Source organism: Berghia stephanieae, chromosome 4 (genome assembly GCF_034508935.2).
Source record: "Berghia stephanieae isolate SIO BIC M18660-M18661 chromosome 4, UCSD_Bste_1.3, whole genome shotgun sequence".
Taxonomy (NCBI): Eukaryota; Metazoa; Mollusca; class Gastropoda; order Nudibranchia; family Aeolidiidae; genus Berghia; species Berghia stephanieae.
In genome coordinates, this window is record NC_088363.1 from 19288349 (window position 1) to 19308348 (window position 20000).

General features: G+C 36.6%; 1 protein-coding gene across 1 annotated transcript in view; it reads right to left on the reverse strand.

Moving 5' to 3' along the window:
- The window catches only part of LOC144970167 (uncharacterized), a 35726-nt gene that overhangs the window by 10753 nt on the left and 4973 nt on the right, over positions 1-20000 (reverse strand). The window contains exons 3-6 of the mRNA XM_078909521.1: positions 16970-17139; positions 16149-16254; positions 14626-14749; positions 11116-11276 (exon numbers count right to left, since the gene is read on the reverse strand). Coding sequence (XP_078765647.1) covers positions 11116-11276; positions 14626-14749; positions 16149-16254; positions 16970-17139 — 561 coding nt within the window. The remainder of the gene's footprint in view (positions 1-11115; positions 11277-14625; positions 14750-16148; positions 16255-16969; positions 17140-20000) is intronic.

The following is a 20000-nucleotide window of genomic DNA, read 5'->3' on the forward strand; positions in this document are numbered from 1 at the left end:
TAGAATTTTCCCCGAAAAGTCACACCCACCTAACACAAAAATAGACTTTTCCTAATCAAACAAAAAAGTAACAAGTGTATTCTGTACAGAATGTTGTTCAGCAAAACGATGTCTACAACATAGTGTTTAGTATTTATAGCTGTAATCAAAGCATTTATTTACATTTTGTGATGTACAAGAGAAATCAGAATGAAAAAATTGCGGGTTACATCGTAACGAATGTAACGATTTTCTCATGGTTGGTAAGGAGAGGGTTAAATGACCCTCGTCTTGGCAAAAGGTCAGGACCATGTCAGGCGCAGAAAGCAGCGATGAGTTGGCCATACCCTTCGGAAGGAGCTGTGTAACATAACCAAGCTGGCTCTCAAATGGAACCCGCAGGGCAAGAGGAAACAGGGTCGTCCAAAACAGACCTCAAGATTTATGCGTCTCCAATTTTACCTGGAGTGAGGCAACGGTCTGTGCCAAGGACACAAGAAGATGGATGTGCTGTTGAGGCCCTATGCTTTCGCCACGAACCAAGAGGCATAAGTCAAATCAAATAAGTAATCTTGGCAAAAACTCTCAAACCTGGAACTTTGCAAAGTCCCAGGTTTGAGACTTTTTGCCAAGGGGAGGGTCATTTAAATTGATCGATATTTGAAAAACGAGTTTCTGGCCAAATTTTTTAATACATGGTTTTCCAGAGTATGGCAGTTAACTGATTTCAATTTAATGTTAAAGTTACTTATGAAATTTTAGTTTAAACCCTATTTTCACCTCTGGGGTGCAAACGCACCCCAATGCTATGTTTTTTGGCTCTAAAATCTACAATTTTTGACCTATAAACCTGAAATTTTGTGACTTTTCCTAAATTGACCCCTTAAATCACCTCCCCAAATTTTACACCTCTCACGTGCATCGTTTACTCACACCAGAAGACCTCCCATGGAATTTGAGATTTTACGCTTTTGGGGTGCAATTGCACCCCCTAATAAACAAAGAGAAAATAACGAGAAACCTCCTATTTCATCCTTTGGGGTGCATATGCACCCCATGTATTTGTCTATAGTAGAATAGCAACTGGCCATATAAATTACCATTTTCTGGTGTAGATTATTATAAATAAGATACTTTTTGATATGTACTCAAGGTTTCCCACACCTAATTGGCAGAATAACCAAAATATAGGCCTCTGACCATGGCTAAATATGGATTTCTTCTTATCGTCACAAGTTATGCATTACTAATTGTAATTTATGTGATTTTCAATAAAGAAGGCCCACATTTTTTATAAACTGCCTGTATATATTTGTGTTAGATTGTATGTAATGTTCTTATACTGCGTGAGTTTGAATCCATATATATATATATATATATACACATGTATAGTGTGTGGGTTTGTAGTCTAGTGGTAGTGGTAGACGCTACGACTCGTGATCGGAAGGTCAGGGGTTCGAATCCCGCTCTGGCGGTGCAAAGTTGACTCCTTGGGAAATGGTCTTTACACACATTTTCCACACCCCACTCATGTGTAAAACCAAGTACACTGGCCGGTCCTTGTCCTCACCAAAATTGTATCGCGCCTAACAGGCTGCTTGTCTCGTCTTATGTTGTGTGTTGCTGTTGGTCTGGGACCCCTTGTAAAGCGCTTTGAGCACCTCGGTGGATATCGTGCTATATAAAAGCTCTGTATTTTATTTAGTCATATATGAGTTTGTCAATTATATTTTTTTTATGCTGCTAATGCACACCATATGTAATTTCCAAGATGATAAGTGAGTAGGTACAGCATGTTTGTATTGTTAGATATATAGTCATTTGTCAGTGTTCCACTGTGTTTTCACAATTTTGAAATAGAATGAAGGACAATATTTTTGACTAGCAATAGGCAATCAATCGTTTTATTTGGAAATCGAAAAACAAACAAATTAGTGGGTTTAATTATTGAATTTCATTGAAAACTTTCAAACTAAAAACAAAAAGGTTCAAACATGTACCTACAGTACACTCAATTCTATACAGTAGAACAAATCAAAATAAAACATCAATCATTGTATGTCCAATTTCTTGTCATCAATCGCTGTCAGCACAATACCATATGACATGTACTCATACTTATGGTTAAAATTTTCCTCACCATCTCAATCTTGCTATCGACCTATACTTACACTGTACAAATCTATTCTGAACAATGGTCACACACTTTGTAGCTTTTACTGTGGTCTTTGCAAGCAAATGCCTTACATTTTGAACAAGTTTCCCTTATTTTTCTGTCCTTCTTCCTCGGACACATTTCACATCTTCCTTGGCTTGATGCTTTCCTCTTTCTCTGTCCTTCAATCTCAGGTCTTGTTGCTGATTCTCTTTCATCATTGAGATTCCATTCCATCTTTATTATTTCATATGATAATTTCACCCGTCTTGTTGTTTTCGACATTGTCATTCTTCTTGTCAAATGTTCAAAAAGAAGTTCCTTTGCTAACAGTTCGTTGAAATGGCCCCTGTCTTTGTATGATTTGGTGTCTTCTGGATGAACAGTCTTGTATAAAATATGGGCTGCCACAGCTGCTGTATCCAGCAAGTTGTAAAACTGGACCATGGGCCATCTTCTTGATTTCCTTTTACAAGAAAAACTGTGGCACATGTAGTCAAATGTGTCGACTCCTCCTTTGGTTTTATTATAATATCTCACCATCACTGGCTTCTTTTTCGTTCCTTGGTCGATGTCAGGAGAATGATGCATCGTACTCAGTACAACAACATGTTTCTTGTGGTTAGATTTGTGTGCCACAATGCTTGCACCATCTTTGAATAGGAAGGCACTGTCAAATTTCTCAAGTTCTTTTCCAGTCTGAAACGATGATGGTAGAAATGACTTATTTCTCCTGACTGTCCCCACTATTGACAAACCTCTTCTAGACAAGTGCTCTGCTAATTCTAAATCAGTAAAAAAAATTGTCACATGTAACGTTCCTGCCAGTTTTATGGTAAGGATCTACCAGTTCCTTTACAGTCTCCCTCCCAAGGTTTGTTTTCCTTTCTCCATGTTTACCCAGGTACGGTATCATTTGGAGAGGGTAAGCTGTTTTGCTGTCACATATGTGAAAGAGTTTCATCCCATACTTATCTGGCTTGCTCGGTAAGTATTGCAAGAATGGGCACCGTCCTCTCCACGGAACAAGCTGTTCATCTATAGTTACGCAGTCTGAGGGAATGTATGAAAGTTGCAAATTCTTGTTGATTTTGTTCATGAGATCCCTAATTGGTGAAAATATATCCCTAACTCGCCTGATAGCATGTGTCCTTTTATCATCAAAGCGCAAGTTGATGCAGAGTTTTACAAATCGTTTCATGCTCATTGTGCATATTGCAACATTGTCTGCCGAAGCTCCTCTCCATATCTTTGCCACTGCTAGAAGACCAAGCTTTCTCGCACCCAAATGAATAAAAAGGCCTAGCAATGCTGTCATTTCTATAACATCTACATTCTTCCACTGCACACCTTCATTTCTTGTTCCTTCTAAGTTTGTCATCTTCACAATATCACTAATTATTTGTGCAGTGAAAATCATCTTAAAGGCTGACACAATTGAATCTATCTTTGCCGGATGTCTTACGTTGGACTTGGGAGGCCTAAAAACATTTCTTGTAGGTGTTCTCCCAACCTGGGACACCGGTACCTTACTCCACATAATATCCCCCTTTTTGCTCAAAACTACATTGCTAGATGCTGGCAATGATACAGAATTACCCAAATGAGTTTCATCACTGTCTTCCTCTTCTTCGTCAACTTCTATTTCTGGGTCTGATTGGTTCAGGATCTCGGGATATTCCTCCCCGTCGCTCCTTTCATCGGATGAGTGTGCATTGTCATCAGCTTCAAGTTCATCATCATCTGGAGTCCAATTAATATCTGGATCTGATGAAAGTTGGTGAAATGTATATTATTAGTATTGCTTTTATATTGATCCTTCTCCTCATCATATCCTTTACCCCTTAACGACAAGATTAGGTTTCACCAGAACCAAACTCTAATCTAAGAACATGTGTCAGTTTTGAACTGACTGTTGCAGTTTTCACCTAGAGATTAGTTGTGGTGCTGCTCGAGACGCATCACAGTTACTTATCTCTAGATGAAAACTGCACACGGTAGAATCGTGATTTAAATGCAATTAAGCCTGACAATCGAAACCTTCAATCATTATTCACACCATTCAGGACATCTATGACATCATCATAATAATAAATCAAGGGAATTTTGAAATAAAATGCAGGATTGATACACTGAAAATTGTACTTCCTCTCGTTATAAAGTAAAATCTGCTATAGTGTCAATGAAAGTAAGCACACAAAAAAACCAACTCACCATCTCTGCTTTCTCCCATATCATCCAGTAATTCATCCATATCACCACCAACATCAGATGAAGAACTTGGTTGTTGGGCAACAGGCTGAAGCTCAGTGTATACCAATTCCTCTTGTTCATTGTCGAAGCGCTCAAACAGATTAGTCCTAGAACTTGCCATTTATCTTTATAATCATAAACATGCCCTGCAAGAATAGATAACACATTTCAAGGTTTTAATAAATCTATTAGATCTGGATACAAGCATTTGCAATTTAAAAGATGATGATGATATATGTATTATAAATTATAAAGCATGGATACTAAAGTTTTCCAACAGTTTTTATATGTTTTGACAGAATTGCAATTAATGGTATCAATATGTATTATAAATTATAAAGCATGTGTATACTAATGATTTTCAACAGTTTTTATAGTATAGGGTTTGACAGCATTACAAATAACAATGGTGAGTGACAAAACAATGTAGATCTAGATTATAGCTTTACATTTTTGGGATCTTCATATTTACAGGAATCAGTTAAAGCTTACATTTTGATAAGATCTAGATTTTGTAAAGTATATTAAGTGGTAAAACAAAGCTTAGAATCATACTTTAAAAATGGTATTTACTTACCTAATCAGGATGTTGTTAGATTGAAAGTCAGGTCAGCCTTGTGTTTTGAATGGTGTTAAGAGAAAAGGAGGAATCCAGGAACAGGAAGTGGTGAATAATTCTAATAAGTTGCCAGATAATTTTTGAATATGTTGCCGAATAAGTTGGTGGAGTTTTGTCTCTATTCAGTAATAAGTCAAAATAGTATAAAATGTATAGAAACTAGTGATGTAAAGATGGGTGCATTTGCACCCCAAAGAGTAAAACAGGAGGTTTCTCTAATTTGCTACTAAAATATTAGGGGTGCAGTTGCACCCCACAGGATGAAAATCGGAATATTCCTGATTTTTTCTATGTGCCTGTTAGGGGGTGCATCTGCACCCCAAAAGCATAAAATAGGATGCGTTTTCAAGGGGTGAAAATAGGGTTAAGCAAATACCTTCATTGAGGACAGTCACTTGTTTTTTAACATAAAAAAATAATAAAAGATCGTATTTGACATTAATCTCATTAGAGAACAAAAGTGTAATGCCAAAAAATAGGCTCCATACTGATCTGAAGTGTAAAACCAATCTTCTGGACGACTTGATATATACTTTCTTGTATAATTGATGTTCTGGTTTCAGAGTATTGGCAAATTATTTTCTAATCTAATATATGCTAGTCGTCAATAAATATCATCCATCCTCATTCATTTACGTCCCGTCATCTTAAGAATATGTTTATACTTCCTGCTACTAAATTGGTTATGCCACCTTATGACTCGATATTATGTATCCTCCGAAGGACGATAACATACACACGTCCAAGGCGTATGGAACGCGGAGAGTAGAAGCGTGACTTCGCCATTTTTCTGCCCTATTGTCTTAATCTACTTCATTCCGACGTGACACCAAATGGACGCCAGGAGTCATATATATTAATATTACAGTTTTATACTAGTAAAATCCAAGCCGTTTTTAGCCATTCATTCATCAAAATAAATTTTCAGTAACAATATTTTTGTCGCATTTTGCACATATATAGGGGAGAGTGGGGTCAAAAGTCCCGCGGGTCAAAAGTCTCGATGTCCAATCTGATAAAACTAGAGAGCTTACGATAATTCCAATTACATTGTTTCGTTGTTCTATGGTTCATATATTACCATAGGAAAGCAAGGGACATAACTCTAAGATACTTCTGAGAAGCAGCAGACTATATCAAGTTGCCTACAAAAACTAAATATTTCGATTGTTACTGAATCGTACATTTCTATTGGTTCAAGAGTCTATTTTTGACTTATTGTTATGCATACACATTGTTAATTATTTCGTTTTTGATATAATGTTTAAATAATTCATTAATTGGGGTTAGTTTTTATTTCAAATTAAAAATATTGATGGCAGTACACTTGGGGTCAAAAGTCTCGCAGCCGTGGGGCCAAAAGTCTCTCATAAAATTGCGAGACTTTTGACCCCACACTATTTTCATGATTTCGTAACAACATTTAACACATTTTTGTTGGATGATCTTTGTAATTTAGTTTTCTTTCTTTCCTTTATATCTATATCTTTTTATTTATATCAGACATTAGTTTAAAAAATGCCAAGAACATTTAAAAGGAAAACCGAAAGGGGTCTCTTCTCAAGGGAATTGATGCTTGAGGGGGTGAGACTTGTCCTGGACTCTGGTCAGCAGATCAAATCAACCGCAAGGGAATTAGGTCTCAATTATAAAACTTTGGGTCGCTATGTCGAAAAAAAGAGGCAGAATATCGACCTTGAGGATGAGAAACTCAGATTTGGATGGTCAAGTGACCACAGTCGTGTGTTTGACGATAAGCGAGAGGCTATTCTTGCTGAATATCTACTGCAAGCCAGCAGGATATATTTTGGGCTTACGATGGTGGAGTTCAGAACTCTTGCATTTGAGTTCGCCACTAAGAACAACATCACCACCCCCACTAGCTGGATAAAACACCAGATAGCGGGCAAGGACTGGGCCAGTGGATTTTTTAAGAGACACCCAGTTTTTTCACTGCGCACACCGGAGCCTACATCTCTAGCCCGTATGGCATCATTTAATAAATACAATGTCGGTCTGTTCTACGACAACCTTGAACAGACTATAGAAAAGTTTCAGTTTACCCCAGACCGGATCTTCAACACTGACGAAACTGGCGTGACGACTGTTGAAAGACCAATGAGAAAGATCGCAGAGAAAGGCGTAAAGAGAGTAGGGGCGGCAGTTTCACAAGAAAAAGGAACTTTAGTGACAATGTGTGGCACTATAAGTGCCATTGGCAGTTTCATACCACCCTTTTGTATTTTCCCAAGAGTGAACAAACAGCCATTGTGGGAGGAGGTGTTACCTCCTGGCAGCAAGGCGGAGGGACATCCAAAGGCCAGCGGATGGATGACGGAGGTCAATTTCTTGAATTATCTAAAACATTTTCACCATTTTTCGAGACCATCACCTGAGTTCCCAGTTCTCCTTTTATTAGACAATCATGTGTCACATGTGTCCCTAGCAGCAATAAATTATTGTAGAGAAAACAACATTGTTCTTCTCTCTTTCCCCCCACATTGTAGCCATAAACTTCAACCACTTGATAAGACAGTCTTTGGACCTTTTAAAACTTTTTTAAATCAAGCAGCTGATAAGTGGATGAGAAACCCTCTTAATGCAGCAAAAGTAATGACGATTCATAACCTTCCGATTCTTATTGCAGAAGCATTTCCGAAGGCCTTCACCCCAGCTAACATTCTAGCGGGCTTTGAGAGCACTGGCATTCAACCAATCAACAGGCAAAGAATCCCAGAAGATAGATACATGCCTTCATACTTTACTGATCAACCCGAACAATCTGGCTCGTCCTCAACAGTCACTGCATCATCTCCTACAGCCACTGCAACCTCATCTATAGCCACCACCTCAGCTCCTACAGCCGCTGATTTGTCTCCGTCAGGCAAAGGTTTGTTGTCTACAGCCATCATATCTCCTCATGAAATTCGTCCATTTGCAAAGGCTGCCCCTAGAAAAAGGTCCTTAAAGAAGAAGGTAACTTCACGGGTTCTTACATCATCACCTTTCAAACAGTCATTGGAGGAAGCAGCTTCAAAGAAATCTTACAAAAGATCTCAACAGGTCAAGCCAAAGTGTAAAAAATCCATTTTCTGCACTGATTCTCAGCCCCCTCTCAATGATAGTGATAGTGAGACCTCTGACCAGCTGATGATTAATTATGCTGATAGTGACAGCGATGATCTGTGCCTTTCTCATAGTATGCAAGATGATGTTGAAACTGATCTTAAAAATCCCACTGTTGAACAATTGGAGGAGGGAGATTACATTTTGGTTCAATTTACAAGTAAAAAAACAGCAACCTATTACGTTGGAAAAATTGAGAGTGTAGATATTGATGAAAACACAGTAGACTGCATGTTTTTAAAAAGAAAACCCACAAAAGAAGGACAATTTCTTTTTGCGTTTCCACAAATTATCGATGCATCGGAGGTGTCGGTGGGTGACATTCTTTGCAAGCTCAATCCACCAACATCGGGAGGAACTTTGAGAACCGGAGACATTCTGACCTTCCGTTCTGATTTTTTAAATTCATTTCAACACCCCATTATGTAAAATACTGTGCGTTCCAATACTTTTAATGTCAAATAAATTTGAATTCGTGCGTTTATCAAGTTGCCAAGAAAATGTTCTATCTTCATTTTTATTTCTTGAAAAATTGGTTGTTGATGTTGGTGATACACACACACACACACACACACACACACACACACACATATATATATATATATATATATATATATATATATGTATATATATATATATATATATATATATATATATATATAACCATATGATAATAATAGATAGCTTTTATTATATAGCGTTTTTCCACGTTCTAAAACATGCTCAAAGCGCTTTACAATGCTCCTCCTGGTGGCCAGCGGACACATAATATATAGGACGCCACATGCTACCTGTGAGGAGCGTTAAATTTTTTTTGGGACAAGGACAACACTAAAACACGATGATGGGGACCTCCGAATTTAACGGCCGTCTCCGATAGAGCGGTGGCTGCCGGGCAATGTTTTTGTCTCTGACGGGAATCGATCCCGGGATGCCAGCGTTACATTTACAAGTCTAACGCTTAGACCACTAGGCCACACACGACCACAAACTATATACATATGGGTAGTGATAAAAGGAACAGATTTTAGCATCAGAAAGTATGTTTATGTAGAATAACGATGACAGAGACTTTTGACCCTATATTCAGAGACATTTGACCCCGAAACGGGGTCAAAAGTCTCTGTCAGAATTATTTTACATAAACACATCTTCTGAATACTATTTTCAAACTTGTGACTTGGTATAAATGTCAAAAGATAGCAAATGAATACTTTTTTTATGGTACAAGATTTGTTTAAAAGAGCAATTCGTTGTTTTTTAAATGATTTTTAAAATTAGTTTGGAGACATTTGACCCCACTCTCCCCTAACTGCTTTGTTTTCTTAAAATGCTCCGTTCAAGATCATATTATGCAAGAAACAACCTTCAATTAATTAGGTTACCAAAGCCTCTGATGCAACAGACCACGACATAATCATTATGAAAGATTAGAAAATATTTTGGATACCTGAATATCTTTTGGAAAAGATTTATTAATCTCGCGAAGATAAAAATCAATGCAACAAAATGTGCACGTAGCCAATTTTAGTCCACAATGTCACCTTTTTTATGCCCCATTTCTAGCCATCCTAAGAGTTACCATGTCAAAAAGGCCAGTTATTGACATTCCACAAATTATCCATTCCCATATTTAATTTAGAAGCGATTTTGGCCTTATAATTCATAAGCCAATCGGAACTCGGGTTTTGTTTGTTATTAACTAAAAAAGTTATGACTATAGAGGGTCCTTCTGCAAAACCTCACCGCAAATTGACTTTATCGTGCTGTGTAGTAGTATTGTATTGAAGTATTAGAAAATGGCCTCAATGTTTTAACTCTCTCCTTACCAGCCATTTTTAGAATTTCCTCCGAAATTTCACACCGACCCAACACAAAAATAGACTTTTCTTACTCAAACAAAAAAAAAGTAACAAGTGCATTCTATACAGAATATTGTTAAGCAAAATTATGTCTATAACACAGTGTTTAGTATTGATAGCTGTAAGGGAGCGTTCACATATTACGTCATCAAAAATTTGCCCTTTTTAGACCCCCCCCCCCCTCCCCCAAGTCATCACTTGTCATCATTGACCTGACCCCCCCCCCCCCCCCAACAGATGATGACGTCATCTAATTTAATAAAAACTAAAAGATAACTTTAATTTCACAATATTTATTATTCGTTTTTCAAACCATAAACATAGATTATCAACGTTTAATAAAACACATTCAGACATTTTATTAATTTCAGAAACTGTTGATAATTTATGTTTTACGATACAATGGGGACATAAAATTTAAATTTGCAAATATAAAATCTAACAAACATTATTTAAAGTAGGCTACTTGGTGCAGGTGCTATTAAAAAAAATTCAGAAAGTGTAATTTAAAATAGTATAGGAGGCAAATTATTTTATAGCATATTAGTCTTTTAGTGGAATGAATTTCTGTTTCAATTTCCAAACATAAAATTAATTGATTCAAAAATGTTTCTGCCTTGGACCTCTGGCAATGTACTATAAATAGTATCATCAATTTCATCTTCATGCCGCATTTTCGTGAATGGTCTTTCATTGCTGTGATCGAGGAGTGATACAATGAACATTTAGGGCAAGTTCGCCTTTTGAGAAGTGATACCCCTTTCCCATTTTGTTTCTTGAGAGATGGGCAATACTCATCATAGCAATTTATCTTTAGCTGTTTTGAAAGGAACAAACTTTGAAATAGGCTTAATTTGCCTATGTTTTGATGACATCATCTTGGGTCTGACCCCCCCCCCCCCCTCCCCCATGTCAACACATGTCAACATTTGGTAGACCCCCCCTCCCCCCCTAGCTGATGACGTAATATGTGAACGCTCCCTAATCAAAGCATTTCTTTAAATTTTGTGATGTACAAGAGAAATCAGAATGAGAAAATTGTCGGTTGCATCGTAACGAATGAGAGAATTTTCCCATGGTTGGTAAGGAGAGGGTTAAAGTAAATGCTTCTACAGTCTTACCAACGTAAAATTCTGTGTCTCTTGAAATTGAAGGTCTTTGCGAATCTCAACTGGGTTGAGGACTTGCCAGGAAGACACAAGTGACATGAGAGAAATGGATAAAGAACCAAAACAAATGATCTTCCACGTTGATTCTCTGCGTGAGGTTGCTTGATTTTGATCTACGACAAGAATTACAATAATATAATAATAAATGTCCAGCGATCATGACCATTGGTGTTTATAAAATAATTATTTGTAATGTGAAGAGGAGAAAAAGGTGCCATTGGACACCTCTCTCTCTCTCTCTCTCTCTCTCTCTCTCTCTCTCTCTCTCTCTCCCCTCTCTCCCTCTTTCTCTCTCTTTCTTTCTCTCTCTCTCTCTCTCTCTCTCTCTCTCTATATATATATATATATTATATACATATATTATATAATATAATATATATATATATATATATATATATATATATATAAACAAAAACCATGAAATAATAGTAATCAACTTGTTGATAAAAGAAGATATTTATATAATATTTCAAGTATAATTATGACCAACTTCTACAATATTGTTTCGAGCATTCGCTTTAATCAGGAAGTGAAAGTGAAAGTAGTAAACTATATATATATATATATATATATATATATATATATATATATATATATATATATATATATATGTGTGTGTGTGTGTGTGTGTATAATATATAAATATATTGGTGTGCACAAATCTATAGTGCTAAAGGAATGCCTTTGAATTAAAAAAAAAATTTTTTTTTGGTCATTTTATTCCACCCTGATGACGCGGTGAAGTGCAGAAACAACGTTGTAGGTGAATCGGAACAGGAGGTTAAAATAGTAATCTAATTAACTATCTTTGTATTCATATATATTTATAAATGTGTGTGTATGTGTGTGTTTATGTCTGAGTGTTTCTGTCTGTGTTTGCATGTGTGTGAATGTCTCTTTCTCTGACCACCATTCTGACTTGCGCTATCACTTTATCTCCTTTAAAAGTATAAAATAAAAAAAATAAAAGGGCGTTTCTTTAAACAAAACTTTAGTCCAACAGATGTTTGTAGTTCGAATTGCTTCCCCTTCCTTGTGCTGTTGTTATTGTTATCGTTTATATTATCCGCGTTTAATCTGCATATAAGAGAGATAAACACTCAGGGAAGAGAATCTGTGTGTGCGTGTGTGCGCGCGCGTGTGTGTAGCTATGTAATTTCACTTGATATTGATATGTCACGCTCTAGTATTTTAATATCATTAATATCAAGCTCAGTGGGAAGTCAACATGTAAAAATGATAATAATATTAATGGTTAAGACATAACTTGTAAGAGGGATGGTGATAAACCCATCATATGGTCTGGTTGATTCACAAAAATCTCTCGTCTTTATACAGATACAATCACAAACGATATTAATCTACGTGGCGCAGATGTTGCTTTTCTGCCTCGAACTAAAATCAATTTTCAATCTTACGTGTGTCCTTCGAAGGTACATACTGTTTGCCATAGTATTGTAGATACGTCAGAAGAAATCTTTTCATAGCAGGGGGATATGACACAAATAGAAAGAAAACAGTGGGAGAAAAATAGGCCAAGAGCCATATAATATACGTATTGAGAGGAAAAGAGATACAGAAACGAGGCCACAGAGACAAAGTAATGTGGATAAGAGAAAAGGAAAGAAGCGATGGCGGCAGATGGGAGATGGCAGAATTATAGGACAGAGAGATAGATAGATAGATAGATAGATAGATAGATAGATAGAGAGAGAGAGAGAGAGAGAGAGAGAGAGAGAGAGAGAGAGAGAGAGAGAGAGAGGAGTTTTAGCAATCAAATCATATAAGCCATTGTCCATTGTCCACTGTCCATTGTTCTTCATTCACTTTCATTCACATCGGTAACCAATCAAAATGTGAATTAATTGTGAACTGAAATTTCACTTATGAAATTCTGAGTGGGGTTCCTGACCTCCCATAGTGGGCAGGGAGGTACATACTGTGTCTTCTATCCCCTTATATCTGTTTTCCAACATCCTTTCTCTCTTTGTCTTGGAATGAGATTACTTGGTTTTGTCCTTTAGCTGGCCGGAGTCCTGGCTGGGAGGGAAGCAGTCGAATGCATAGTTATTGTTTTGGGAGATGATACATTTTTCCTTGTAAATCATCTTTCTGTTATGTATTATTATATTTGTTATTTTAAATCTATAATGTAAGCATTTGAGTGTGTTGAATTTTGTGCTTGTGTGGGGATGAGACTTATAGGTGATCTCAAACTAAGTACATTGGTGGTGTGCTCTTGGAATCTACATCTCATCCCTATTTGTTCCCAGTTCCCTTTTGTCCTACTTTCTCTTGGGTGCTTTAATTGTAATTCTATAACTTTTTACTATCCTTTTTACTGGCGCCGATATGACCTAGATGTGTTGCAAGCGCCGTAAAACCCTTAAAAACAAACAAACAAATTATGAAATTCTCTTTGAATTTTTATGCCCCAGTGAGAAGTATGAAATGAGGTTTTCAAACTACATAAGTTTCAAATGATGTCATTCTAAAGCGTATTCAATCTGAGTTCTACATTCAGAATTTGATTCACCACGACACAATTATCTAAGTCTTGCTGCTAGAAGCTCAAAGAAATAATTTTTAACCATAAGAAATGGAATGGAAGCTTCAATTTAATCAACGAAGAGATAATTTGTGGACGTTTTGGGTTTCCCCTTTGTCAACAAAACACACTGAATGAAACACTAAAGAAGAATGAGAGATGAGAGAATGTTTCAAAAGACAAACCCGAAACGTCCACATTATCTTCGTTAATTAAATTCAAGGTTCCACTCCATTTTCTTTTGTTAATTATTTATAAATGTGGTAGATCATTTAAATAAATAAACGTGCATGTTTTGTTTGTTTTTAAAAAATCAGATTTCTGTCCCTGTCCTATCTTGAACTAATCGTTACTTTTAAGGTATACCCTTTCTTATACTCCAGCCGATAGTTACATTGTAGAGGCAGATATTACTTATTTCAGACGATTCAGTCTTAAATTTCAAACTGGATATCAAATAAGTTTGCATTCTTTGACAGCTACTAGACACGAATCTACTCTTGAAAGAATAGTAAATTATGTAAAATACATAGTATTATAAGCTAATATATATATATATTGTCATACTCGCTAAGCAGAAGGTTGACAACAACCCACGTGCTTCTGTTTTCGATGCGATTTGACGAAACAAATTTGATTTTTAAACAAAATCATCACGATGTAGATAGACATCAATCCTGCAATAGACGCAAATTATCTTCCTGTCAATTGTAAACATCATGCAAAATTTGTTGATGATTGGTCCAGTGGAGCTTTAGTATTATATATATATATATATATATATATATATATATATATATATATATATATATATATATATATATTATTTTATTGTGTGTATAATAATATATTATTATTATTATTATTATTATTATTATTATTATTATTATTATTATTATTATTATTATTATTACCGTTAGGAATTTGCTGGTAACGGTGTCTTTCCCGGTTTCTCTTTTGACTGTGAGTAACATGACAAACCACCATTACCACAAGAGACATCAAGTCCACCAAAACATATGTTGCATCGTAAGCGACCTGGGTTTTGGGAGGTAGAAGCAAACTAAATATTATCGCATAGAGTAGGTTGAAGGATGTCCTCTCTCTCTCTCTCTCTCTCTCTCTCTCTCTCTCTCTCTCTCTCTCTCTTTCTTTCTCTCTCTCTCCCTCTCTCTCTCTCTCTCTCTCTCTCTCTCTATATATATATATATATATATATATATATATATATATATATATATATATATATATACATTTTATATAACCGTGCTCAAAGCGCTTTACAAGGGGTCCCTGGCCAAGAACATGTACATATAGGACGGCTGTTTGGCGATATTACATTTTTTTTTATCGGACGGAGACAACGCTGTTTAGAAGTTCTTGGCTAAACAGGCATTGGTTCATTCGGTGTTGTGGTTTTCTGGCATGACATTCACCTCTAGACCTATAGATAGTATGCGCTTGGCTAAGAAACTCACAACATTGCCACCCAGAAGTATAACGGACCAATACACAAAACTATGTGAAACCTTGAACGTTTATAGTCTGGTTGATCAGTTACGTGAGAATTACTCATAAATTGGGTTAGCAAAAATCAATAACAAAGACCTGAAGACCTGATTGACGTTAACTTCATTCTATCTATAATAGTATGAAGTTGACATCACTCAGGTCTGTGTTATTGTTTTTTTGCCATCCAAATTTATGAGTTTCGAGCTCCGCTCTGGGCGGTGCAAAGTTGAATCCTTGTAAACGGCACTCTACTCACACTCTCTCATTGAACTCCGGTGTAAAATTAGTACTGCGTAGTAATTTTTTTTTTAATTAATGAAATAACGCCTTGCAATAACAAGTGTCAGGTCTTGTCCAACATGATAAGTGTTGCTATTGGCTTGAGTCCCTTTGAACACGTCCCTTATCCCTCATTTTCTTCCAAAGACGAACATCTCCATCTGTTTATGGGTTCCCATTCCTTGTTTACCCGTGAATTCCACTTCAGATGCCTATCTGCATTATGTGTTAGCTTCGAGGGTGAGATCCAACCATCCCCATTGCTTTCTTTGGACCAAAGATAGAGTGGGCTCCTGATTTACCATTTTCCGCAATTTCACGTTGCGAATTCTCTCTTGCTATCTTAAAACATTTTCTTTGTTTTTCATCTTCTACAGAAGTGTCTTGGTCATTTTCCATATTTCTGGACCACGTTGGTGTTGAAGATACGTATATTCGAGGAGGTGACCGTGTCCTCTTCAGGAAAGAGAAGGCTGATTACGGCTTTACTTTTGCCCCGCCCCGTGCGCATCTATCACACCGCCCTGATAATATATTGCAAAAGTATCAAGCACCAAACGCTGCAATACCGGCGACTTGAATCATATTATAGGGGTACACTCCAAAATGAATTGATATAACATGGGCACTTCTAATGGATACCTACCACGATAGTCATCTGCATGGAAAGAAAAGCACCGATCAGACCAGTGAAGCTTACGAGTAGGGAGACCAAGGAGAAGCCAACATGTGAGGTCTGACTTTTCTTGCAACTGTGCAATGAACAAAGTAAATAGATATGCGCATTTATATCACTTTTTATAGTTTTCCCATGATTAACGCCCTTCATACTGCTTTATTGATACATCCCTCATTTCTAGCCACGAAGAACAGAATTTCTATTTTATCAATACAAGATACTTCATGATACCTAAAGGCGCCTGCTTCATATCAATTCTCTTACATTTTCCGTCATTACCTACAGCTATTTATTAATTTCACATCTGAGTCGAGTGAGATATGAAGTGCCTATGCAATGACACAGTGACGATTCAGAGTTTTTGCGACCATTATGGTTTATCCTGTCATTGACAATGCTGACGATATTCAACACCTCTTGACTTAAGTTTCAGTTACGGGCGCCATAATCGATAACGTTAACTAAAAATTGTACATCTCAGACTATTAAACCACTACAACCTTTCAAGTAGGTTTTACTGAAAATAGCGCCACGAATTGAACATAAGTAATCCAAAATCGTAACAAATTATAGATGTAATATGAGCGCGCGCGTCTGTGTGTGTGTGTGTGTGTGTGTGTGTGTGTTAGAGAGGGATAGATAAATAGAAAGAGAGATCAAAAGTAAGGGCGGTGATTTCATTTAAAGAGACGCCTGTTTTAATGAAACGCATCGTTATCGTTATGTCTATACTAGAGTCGGGATGGCAACTTTTCTGTTTATTGTTACATTCTTCCTGCTTTCCTTACCTCAACCCAGAAAAAATGAAGAGAACGATGGCAATGATAACAAAGTACCAGCCGGTTATTTGGGCGGTTCCACAGACACATTCATCCAAATAATGCCAAACCCACTCAACACAGCACTTACAGTCGCTTTCATCTTGTTGTTTAGTGGCCCGAACGTGCTGAAGACGATTCTGAAAATATGAAGATACAGTGAGGCATCAGATGATCATGATCATGATCATCATCATCATCATCATCATCATCATCATCATCATCATCATCATCATCATCATCATCATCATCATCAACATCATCTTCATCATCATCAAGTCAATAAATTCATTAATATATCATCAACATCATTATTTTGTCATTAATTCTATCCCAACCCGACCAAAAATATCCCCATTACATCACCTTTACTTGTGCCAGATTAAAATTACTGCCTTTGGAGATGACAAATCGGCGTGCACTCCTATTATTTCCATTTTTTTCGGAAACTGATACACAGAGTCATATCTTGACACAATGAAATCTTACTAGTGTCTCTCATCTCCAGCACCAGCATAAACAACCTAAATAAAATGTGTTTTTTTTATTATGATGTTCTTTTTTACTTTACTATTATGGTAGGCCTTTTTATGATAATTTCCCCGAAATGTGTATCGGTAGAGGTGAGACCTAGATACCCTAACAGCCTTAACATCAGTGGCGTGGGGCCATTGGATCGAATGGTGCCAGGCACCGTAACAATCTTTTAAAAATAATTAACAGCATAATTTAATTAAAAATAAAACTGAGAAATTTTAACTCCACTGTCTTTCGCCAACTCGCCAACAACATACTGCCTTTTTAGTCTCCACTCTATTCAAGATTCCGAATCACGCACTGCGCCGACTCGTGTGTTGGTGACATCACTGCGCGAAGTAGTGAGAGAGTCAACACCGTGGTGCAAAGCAATCCAAGCTCCGGTTAATGCTCTATCCATTAGTATTGCTACAGCTGATTGAGCGAGAAACTGGGTCGAATTATACTATCTTCAAATAGCGGAAAACCCCTCGACTTGTGCCAGGATCTGAGAGCTCCACCGTTGGACGGGGGGATGCGCCAAATTAGGGTAACTTCGGCCATCCAAAATATTACATTAACTGTCAAAAACACTGATCATTGTCAAGTTTATTTGTAAGCAGCAAAGAAAGACAACATAAAACTTAAAAATATGACATATCAAAATCCCCCCCCCCCCCCCTCCCAACTCTTTTTCACGATTATTGAATAAAGTAATTCTTTGCAACGAAGCATTGTGGACGAATTTACCAACATTTTTTTTGCTTGTAGTGCCAAGTTGATGGTAACGTGTGTATGAGTGTTTATTTGTGTGTGTGTGTGTGTGTGTTTGTTTGTGCGTGTGTATTTGTGTGAGTCAGAAAAAGAAAGCGAAGATTGTTAACAGTTATACTTTGGTGTGTTTTTAGATTTTTTAAGTACTTAAGTGGAGTGATTTTTTCTTTGTGATGCTTTAAGATCTGAATCTACCTTTTATTTGTGCAATCATTAATCGTAGTCCACTGATTTCCATTATTTGAGATATACTTTGAAGTTTTGTTTTGTTAAACAATGAATTGCAATGAATCAAGTTGACTCTTTACTTCACCGACCGTTTGCGAGATTGACACTTGATGACAAATTAGAAATAAAAAGACTAGTTCCTCACCAACCAACTGATTTTGAATTAACGCAGGTGTGGAAATCTCGAAAACGCTCTTTTTCAGTGACATGGTATGACAGGCATGAATGGCTCACAGTTAGTTTAGAAAAAAACCGTTTCTTTTGTTTTTATTGTCTACTTTTTACAGGTACAACAAACACTGACAGATCATGGACATCTATAGGCTATAGTGACCTTAACCACTTCCATCGTATTTCTTAACCTCCTGAACGTTGTTTTAGCACCCTTAAAAGAGTGAAAAATTTCTTGCGAAATTCAATGAAACACAGAGCGGTTAAATTCGTTAATGATTCTGTCAATTCACAAAGCTGACACATTATAAAAAGATTTGCAGAGATGAAACATCGCCGTGCAGATTTTCTTTACAAGTACTAAAAGTAAGTAATTTCTGTCATATGTTTTTTTTTCTCTTTTGATTTAAATTTATCACATATTGATTGCATTATCGACCAAAACCAATCCTTTAAATGGTGGACAAAGAATAATTACAAAGACCTTTTCATACGGGACTTGTATCTCAGTGTTGTGGCTTGTTGTTTTCATTTGTTTTTGTGAGTTTTGTCCACTCGTAGAAACCATCGAACCTCCCCCCACCCTTCCAAAAAAAGAGAGTATTTAACATGTGCTCTCTCCTCTTAACCGTGTTCATTGTTTTAGAATTTTTTTCTTCTTCTAATCATGGCACCACCATACGCCGTCAATACGCCACGCCGCTGCTTAACATTAATATCCCCTTCGGATTTTTAATTCGTCCTTCTATGTCTTGTGGCGGATCTTAAACATCTAAAATCAAAATTAGTCAAATCAGTCGCTGCAATATAATTATTGCAGATAGTTATTGAAACATGACATGAGCTGAGAAGACAGCTGGTAATTCTGACAGATAATGGAGGCAATCAAAATTCAGGTTCTCGTCCAACTGATTCATCAATCACATGATTTGTTGCCGTCAAATGAATTAATATTTTTTTTAAATAAATGTAAAAATGCTGCTTTGTTTATGAAAGTTGTTGACAAACCCATGGGTCAAGTTGAACAAAATTACAACCTATCGTGATGTTGAATATTTCGAAAACTGTGAACACATTTTATATGGAGGTCATTTGAGCACATCTTAAAATGTGTTCAATGACTCGAGCACATAGAAAAATAATACAGATCGCTCCCATCGATGAAGCCTTGAAAGGTGATGTGCTAATCTCTATTTTCCTATGAAAAATAGATTGTTGTTTTTTGTAAAAATTTTTTTTTTCATTTTGTCCTTAAAGGTGTACGATCTGTGTGTACAATGTGTTTGGCCTAGTTTTAAAGACCACACCATAA